The sequence below is a fragment of the Crocodylus porosus genome, unplaced genomic scaffold, assembly GCF_001723895.1.
Source record: "Crocodylus porosus isolate Cpor-Errol unplaced genomic scaffold, CroPor_comp1, whole genome shotgun sequence".
NCBI classification, from domain to species: domain Eukaryota; kingdom Metazoa; phylum Chordata; order Crocodylia; family Crocodylidae; genus Crocodylus; species Crocodylus porosus.
The window spans coordinates 58311765-58320469 of record NW_017728918.1 but is presented as its reverse complement, the minus strand read 5'-3'; the positions used below and the strand labels follow the sequence as shown (position 1 = coordinate 58320469).

General features: G+C 44.8%; 1 protein-coding gene across 1 annotated transcript in view; it reads left to right on the top strand.

The window, feature by feature from the left end:
- The first annotated feature begins 1265 nt into the window (after window positions 1–1265).
- SLC17A5 (solute carrier family 17 member 5) overlaps window positions 1266–8705 on the top strand; it is a 35399-nt gene continuing 27959 nt past the window's right edge. Inside the window, exons 1-3 of the mRNA XM_019537643.1 lie at window positions 1266–1459; window positions 6853–7049; window positions 8442–8675. Coding sequence (XP_019393188.1) covers window positions 1366–1459; window positions 6853–7049; window positions 8442–8675 — 525 coding nt within the window. The 5' untranslated portion in view covers window positions 1266–1365. The remainder of the gene's footprint in view (window positions 1460–6852; window positions 7050–8441; window positions 8676–8705) is intronic.

Genomic DNA, 8705 nt, shown 5'->3' with positions numbered 1-8705 from the left:
AATTCTGAGACTAAAGCACTAATTTGAAAAAAAAAGTGAGACAAAACAGACTCCAAACAGATCTTTGAGACAAACCATCAAGCCTCTCACTGCAGAAGAACAGTCAAGGGTAGAGGTGAGATTACCTAAGTGGTAGCTTTTTTTCCTAGCTGATGTTTCTGATAGTATTTCTGGGACAAGAGGAGGTATAGACTGACAAATTGCTTTTAATACTAAATTAAATCAAAACCCATTCAAGACTTGGTTATCTTCAGAAACCCATTCTCAAGAATGGGTTAAGTAAGGAAACGAAAACCAGGGAGGTATAATATACTATATTTTTTGTTCAAGATGTCCATGGTGGATAGTGGAGAATTGTCGTGGGTGACAGAGCAGAGGGAGGTATAAAGAATGTTTCTCAACTGATGAACAAGGTATCAGGTGCAACTATGAAACAACTTCCTTAGCGCACTCAGACATTTTACCCTAAAACATATACATTCTGTGTGCATGAAGGGAAGATCCAGAGCTCCTGGCACTGATCAGGAGTGGAGCACAAAGAAAACCACCTCCCTTTTCCCAAACCGTTGAAGGAGAAGTCAAGCTAGAGGCAGCCAACCACACTGAATAGCATCAGAGGTGTATGGATGGAAAACATTAAATACAGACTAAGTAGGATGTACTCATTCATTTGTTTAGAAAGGTGTAAGCTTTCACATGCTACAACCTACTTTGTCAGACGCTGCCTTGCCTTCCAGAACGAGTTAGTCTTTAAGTATCAATCACCCTGTCCTGCCTGACTTCAGACTGAGGGAGCTGACTGCCTCTCACTAGACTTACTGAATCAGCCACGAATCTGGAATTGATTTGGCTTGGAACACAAACATTTATTTATTTATTTATTTTTTAAAGGAAAAAAGTCTAAGGTGCACCTCTACCCTACCTTCAGACTCACTCTTCACTCTCCCTCCTCCTGGGGGGCACCGAGCTCAGCAGGATGAAATAGGCTGCAACCAGCCTACACCAGAGCCTTATTCAGAAACACTTAGGTTTATCTTCTTTGCCCAGAGGGCAGCTCCTTGACCCGACCCCAGCCCCCAACACATTCCCACCCAGTACGCATGCGCGCAAGCTCCCCGCAGGCGGGGCAGAGCGAGCTGGCTCCTCTCGGCTCGGAGGCGGAGTTCGCGGACTGGTGCCAGCACCCAAGATGGCGGCCGCACCAACGCTTAGCTGCGACTGAAGCAACTTCCGCCCGGCCGTGGGCAGTCGCGTGATTGCCGCTGCAGCTGCCGCTGCCCGGCGGGGCTGAGCCGGGGCTCCGGAGCCCTGGCTGCCACTCGGGCCCACTTCGCGGTGGCGACGGGTGGGCTCAGCCTGGGCGCCATGCGCACCCCGGGCAGTGGCGGCGGCGACTACCTGGAGGCCGAGGAAGGCGCGGACCGCACTCCGCTGCTGAACGAGTCCCAGCCCGACGCGGGTGAGGACGGGACAGCGGGTCCAGCTTCGCTCTCCCCGCTCCACTCCTGCGGCTGCAGGGCCCCCCGGCCCGGGGCGGGGGGGGGTCGGCGTTGCCATGGAGCACGGGGGTGGTGCTGTCCTCTGGTCTCAGTCCCACCACACGGTCAAGTTTAAGCCGGCTGCAAACCAGCTCTGTAGTTGTTATGTGTCCAAGCACTAACTTGGGGGCTGCTTGGCTCTTAGAGCTGGACGACTGCCTTGCCCGTGCGGCCAGGAGACATTTATTGTGCTTCTAAGGGCTGGGTTGCAGGACGCCTGTGAAGGCGGGGCGGGGGTAGGGCCTGTCCCTGCCGCGCTGCGGGAGGCTCGCTGCTGTGCTTTTCTGCAGTCCAGGAAACCAGAGGAAACCAAAGAGCTGGTATTTGTTGCCTGGAAGCTAACAAGAGGCGCCTGAGTCTAAAAAAGGTTGCGGACCACTGCTTTGCATGCAGGCTGCTTAGAGACCAAGTGCATGGGCTTGGGGTGAAGCAGCAGTGATGGGGAATACTCTGGGTTTTTTCTGTGTCATTTGTTGGTAGGGCTAAAGTAGGGGTGCTCAACCTCTGGTCTATACCCCAAATGCAGCCCGCAGAGTCGTGGCATCTGGCCCACAGGGAATCCCCTGGCTTGGAAAATTTGACAGCGGGGGAGCAGTGGAAGCTCCATGAGGTAGGAGCCAGCCTTGCCCAGGCTATCTCCTTGCAGTGGGATCAAGACTGGGTCTGCTCCCTGCCCATCTGGATCAGACCAGGCTGCTCCCCGTCCCTCCTTTACATCTGGATCAGGGCCGGGATGCTTCAGCTTCACACACCTTCCAATCAGGGCCCCTCCATCCCGCTTACCTCCCTGTATGTCCGGATTGAGGCCAGGCTGCTCCCCTACCTCCCATGCATCTGGATTGGGGCCAGGTTGCATTTTGCCCCTTCTCGTTGCAGCAGATGGATTAGGGTTGGGCTGTTCATCCCTCTGTTGCTGCCTTGGGCCCCTGCCATGCCCCCCACCATGTGCCAGATCAAGCCTGCTTACCAGGTCTGGCATGCAGATGGACCTGGCACTACCCATCTGGCCCATGGGGCAAGAAGGTTAGGCACCACTGGTCTAAAGCAGGGTGCTCAACCTCCAGCCTGCTGGGCTCTAAATAAGTCCAGAAATTTGACAGTGGAGGGAGCAGTGACCATTAATACAGCCAGCCTCCCCCTTGCCGATTTCCTAAAGCTGAGCCAGGTCACACCTGCTTCCCCCTGCAGAGCCAGACTGGGGCCAGATCACACTCTTCTCCCCACTCCCCATGAGGCTGGGCCATGCTCCCCTTTCCCACACCCCCTTTTCTCCCCTCCCCCTGCATGGCTAGGTCAAGGTTGTCCCTTCTACCTCTCACCCCACAGGGCCAAGTGAAGCTCCCCCATCTCCTCCCCATGGGGCCAAATGGTGGCTGCTGCACTGGCCCCAGGAGCTGGATTGGAACCACCAGCCAGCCAGCAGCTGAGCCAGGCACTGTCCATCTGGCTGGCCAGGGAAAAAAGCTGAACAACACTGGTCTGAAGTATTGTGTGCATTTGTCAGTGGAGACAAATGCATAATCCCAGTTTGTCCTCTTCCTGGCTTTGTGGAAGAAGCAAGCCTACAGAAGGAACTTGAAGGCAAATAAGTAGCTGTAACAGATATAGGGGGCAAAGAGCGTGGAAGAAGATGTGAGGGTTAAATATGGAAGAAAAAGACAAGTATTGTCTTAGGACTAAGTAGGCTGTTGTGTAGGAAAGCTTATGCATCTCTGAAAAAGTTAGTCTTTAAGGTGGTGCCCTGCCCTGCTCTACCCTCTATTTTAAAAGTTATTGATGATACTAAAAGGAGTATAAGTCTTGACTACATGATTCCTGAACACAAATTGTAGCTAAAAAATAAGATTTTAAGGCTATGGCTTATGTAGCAAAAAAGTCTATTTATGGACTGGATAACTTCAGTAATGACAGATATTATGGATAATCACAAATATATGCTGGAGACAAAAGACTGAAATGGGTACAATTTAAGCCATTCCTGTTGTCAGTTAGTAAGCATAAATTCTTAAGCTTGCACAATAGGTCACGCTCCACTTGGAGTACCTTACCTCGCCCACAAGTTTAAATAAAATAGGAGGGCAGCTTCCTTAAACTGCAGAACTTCTAGGATAGGCTTCACATGTAAAAATTAACAGTAACTGAAAGAGTATAAGCCATGTCTTTGAAAGCAGCCTTGGAAATAGGAACTGAGAGCTGTGTTCAAGGTAAGGAATTGAATCTCACATTTGGTTGCATTGGACCCTGAAGTAGACTTTGGGTTTTTTTTAATACATGTGACATGTTTCTTTATTAGTATATGTGTCCTTTGCTAATGGGAACCATTTTAAAAAGTTAGATGAGTGAAGTATGTTTTTGGTAAGTCTCCACCTTTCTGTGCTTTGACTGGCTGATGAGAAGATTATGTGGAAAACAGTTTACTTCCAAAAAAATATCTGGAGCAGTCGCATTTATTAATTCCCATCATTTAAATATTATAGATTGTTCTAAAACGTACTCATTTTTCAGACACAATTTCAAAGTGAAGAGTCAGAAATGTTCCAATAACCTGCATTTCTAATGGGGTTTTAAATCATATAGGTATGATATTTAAGCTTCCACTACTGGGGATTGCTTTTTCTCAGTGAGTACAGATTTATTACCTTTATTAAGCAGATTTAATCATAATTGTACCTGTTCTTTGGAAATTTGTGATCTGTTGTCATTAAGGATCCATTGCCTCCAGTGCAACTAGTTGGAGCATAAAGTTGCTCCACAATTTTTGTACAGTAACACTTCTGCTTTTAGTGTCACATTGTTTAAGGTATTTTTGCTCCAAAAAATAAATACCCAGTAAATCCTAGCTGTGCTACTTGATCTCAATTTAAAATGATAAGTGACTCCTTGAAATACTATTAAAAACAAGATTTCTCTAGAAGAGGGACCTTTAGTATTTTGCTCAAGTGTGTGTGTGTGTGTGTGTGTGTGAGAGAGAGAGTTGCATATGCTTGTATAGTACCTTGGAGTGATTGCCAGGCTGGCCCTTCTTTTTTTACATGACCTGCTTGTAAAAAATTCCTTTAGCATCAGCATTTCTTTAACAATGGAAACCTACATCTCTAACATTCATTTGCAAATTCAGCATAATTTTCATAGCTTTTCAATTGCCTGAAATGTCTGTCTTTAACTATCAGGCAACAGTTCGTCTCCTGTCACAGAGGATCCGTATTTCCCTGTTAATATTTTAATCAGACCTCTTTAATGTGTGTGGTCTGTGCCAGACACGGCTCACCTACATCCCCAGAGTCCCGTACTATGGAATATCTGAAGAGCAGTCTCCTTGTATCACATCCCGTTTAGAATTTGAGTAATTTGCTACCATAATTATTGCTTTGGAGTAAGCAGGTTTGATGTTCCTTTTTCCCGCTGTTACCGTTATGTCTCCATATGGTGTTTCGAAAGTGCAGCCACCAATGGTTTGTTGGTTTGTTCGGGGGTTTTTTATGTTTTACAGTTCCTCCCTCTCCCTCTTCCATTCACATGATAGTTCTGGCTTACTGACCATGGTTATGGCAGCAGGCATGTATACTTTTGCTTTTTAAAAGCCATTGAACCAGTTGTCTGTCCACCTTATGGTAGTTTTGTCTAGCCGACATTTCTCCAATGTGTTTATTAAAAGGTCATGTGGGCCTTGCTGAAGTCCAGATACATTCCCCTTATCCACCCGAGTAGTTACTTTGTCAAAGAAGCCCTTCAAGTTTGTTTGACACAATTTGTTCTTAGTAAATTCATGCTGACTGCTTGTGGTCAACTTTTTCTCCTCCAGATGCATGCACATGGACTTCCTTACGGTATGCTTCCTGGGCATTGAGATGAAGCTAATTGGTCTGTAGTTATCTGGGTCCTCCTTTTTGCCTGTTTGAAAGGGGATACTGTTGGTTGTTTTCCAGTCCTCCACCTCACCCATCTCTCACAAATTCATGAATTGCCAAGGGCCCTGACATCTCCTCTGCCAGTTTCTTCAGTACTGCTAGCTGGGTTTTTTTCACCAGCTGTGAACAAAAAGTTGAATTTGCTCCAGGGGTCAGAACTTCTCCATTTATTGATGCATAAAAACAGTTTATACAGAGGTGTCAAACTTGCTTTGGGCCAGATTTGGACCACAGGAGTTCCTCCCAGGCCAGATCTGTGGAGCCAGCAGCAGTTGCAGTGGGTTGAAATCCAGGGATGGCAGTGGGCATCTAGTGGGCAGTGGCAAGGGTCAGGAATCATACAGCAGGGGGGTATGAGAGGGGAATCAGGCAGCACTGGGGCAAGCAACTGCTGTTTCTGCACAACCCTCACTCGCTCTCCTGCTGCTGATAGCAGTGTCCATCTGGGTCCAGGGATCCTGAAATTTGCAGAATGTCATGTTGCACTGGCCATGCCCCCCAGCTTCCAGTAACCAGCTGACTCAGCTGGCAAGACGGAACAGTTCCACAGACCAGATCCGGCCCACGGGCCATGTGTTTGACACCTGTGGCTTATGCTGTTCTTCATTCGTGACAGTCCTGTGCTTTCCTCACTGGTATATTTATCATCAATGGAACTACAAACTTATGTTCCATCTACAAATTCCATACTGCTGATGACTTGCAAGCCAGAGCCCAAAGTGTCTTAGAGATATGAGGCTCAGTTTGAGGCAGTTAAAAATCTTGGGAACCCCATAATGTCTAGTTTACAGCATAAGTTTAGGAATAATTTTAAATCGCAAACATTTTTATATGTTATTTCATACTTTCCACGTGCCTTATGAAGTTTTTATGAATAGTCATGTTACAATGGCTTCAAGAGGTCTTTTGAAATCATATTGCTGAATATTTTTTCTAAAATGTGCTATATTTCTCATTTGAGTTTGGCCCTTTCCATGGGGACTTATCACACAACTCCTATTTATGAGTGGTAGTTACTTTAAGTGAGAAGGTGACTAGATAAATTGTCTTCATGACCTCAGCCTCCACCTGGTAAATAAAATTGCTAAAACAGGAGTAGCCAACCTATGACGTGAGCAGGCCTTATGTGGGGCATGCAGCAGATGGGGGAGGGGACAGGTAGCATAGTGGTAGATAGAGCAGGGAGCAAACATCAGTGTAGCAAATCAGGCAGAGGAAAGGGATCAGAGTAGCCCTTGGGGAGTGTACCGGGCTAATTTGTGGCATGCCTGTCAAAAAGATTGAGCTAAGATATACTTTTACAGAATAAAAAAAGTTAACTCGTTGGGTTTTTTTTCTGAAGTTGTACTGACTAAAAATACTTTAAAAAATAAAAGTTGCTAACTTTTAAAAAAATCTTATTTCAGTGCCTGCATGTTGCTCAGCTCGCTACAATTTAGCAGTACTGGCCTTTTTTGGATTCTTCCTTCTCTATGCATTACGTGTGAATCTAAGCGTTGCTCTGGTAGACATGGTAGAACCCAACACAAGTTTAACAAAAAATACAACTTCCAGTGTGTGTCCAGAACACTCCTCCACCCTAAATGTGCCTCGTAACACAACGGTAAGATTTCAAATAAATTTCTGTAAAATATGTGATGGTTTTAAACTGTTTCTAAAGGGATGCTGTGATTAGGATTAAAGTTTCACATTTAAACAGCTTGCTAGCATGGAACAGCTTCCTGTTTTATTAGCACATCTTTTCAGAACACAGGCTGATTTTCTTAAGTTGTAGGATGTTCATCTAAAACAGCTATTCATCTGTATTGTGCTAAGGGATAGGCTGTATTACATCCTTTCTATGCTTTGTTTTGCAGATTGGCTGACCTGACCTTGTAGTTCTAATATGACTCACTCTTGGCTTTTTTGTGTGTTTAATTGAACTGTTTCTGTTCTGCCTTCGTCAGAGCGATTTAAAAACAGCATTTTCACTGATTAAACTATGTCTGTTTTTCGTATAGACTTGACTTGTGCGTAAATTTTATTTCAATTAAGGGGAATATTGCATTACATTTTTAGCTACTAGTCATCTTTTTCTCCTAATACTGGTCCTTCTTTTATTCGTCATCCTCTTCCCTTCCCATTAACCTTTGAAATTGCCTGCTCTAATGTGTTCTTAAAGAATTTTCCTTCAGTTTTTTTCCTGCCTCGGTATTCATATTTCTGTTCTTTCCTTGTGCCTGTAACACCAGTTTCCTAAGCTTGCTCATTTTATTTAGGTTCTCCCTGGAAAATCTCACATTGCCTGAGAAATCATGTGGTTGATTGAAAAAATAAATGCTTCAAGGACTTACGAATATTTTCTGATTGTTATTATTTCTTATAATTTGCATGCTGTTTCATTTTTCAATAGCTTTCATACTGGACTCACATCATGCCTGAATTTAGGATATAAGTTTTTCCTTACACAGATTTGAACGTTCTCTCATTGTGCCATACATTTAGATGCTCATAAATAATTAATGATGGTCCCAGACTCTTGCTCTCTCCAAAATCACTATCTCTGTGTTCATTTCAGTAGCTATCAGTGTTTTTGTCATCTCTGGACTCTTTGGCCTGCCTCATTGCTTTTATCATTCTGTTCTCCCATCTTCTCTTGTAAAAGTAAATCCTTCTTGCTACTCTGTCTGTACAAAAGCAGTATGTGTAGACATACCAGAAGTAGATTTCACTAGCCTCAGTACTGAGAGCAGAGTGAGTACAGCAGCAAGGAGTTTAGCTTGTGCTTGGATGCCTGAGATCCTGTATCCCATGATGCACTGGCTACATCTGTCAGTACCCAAGTTAGCTCTAGTAAGTCTATGAAAGCTGTAATCACACATTTGATTCTGGAGTAGGAAGGGGCAGTGAAAATTCATTGAGAGCCTCAGAATACCAAGGTTTAATTACATTATTTATGTAAAATAAAATAATTTGATGAAGTTGCTAGTTCAAACCCTTTTTCCTTTTCATTTAGGGAAAAAAATATTCTTGGGATTCAGATACTCAAGGATGGATCCTTGGTTCCTTTTTCTACGGCTACATCATTACTCAGATTCCAGGTGGATATCTTGCAAGCAAAATTGGAGGGAAGTTTTTGCTGGGGTTTGGTATCTTTGGTACCTCTCTGTTCACCTTGTTCACCCCCTTAGCAGCAGATTTGGGAGTTGGATACCTCATAGCAGTCAGAGCCTTGGAAGGGCTGGGAGAGGTAATCTTATTCTCTCTTTTTTTTTTTTTT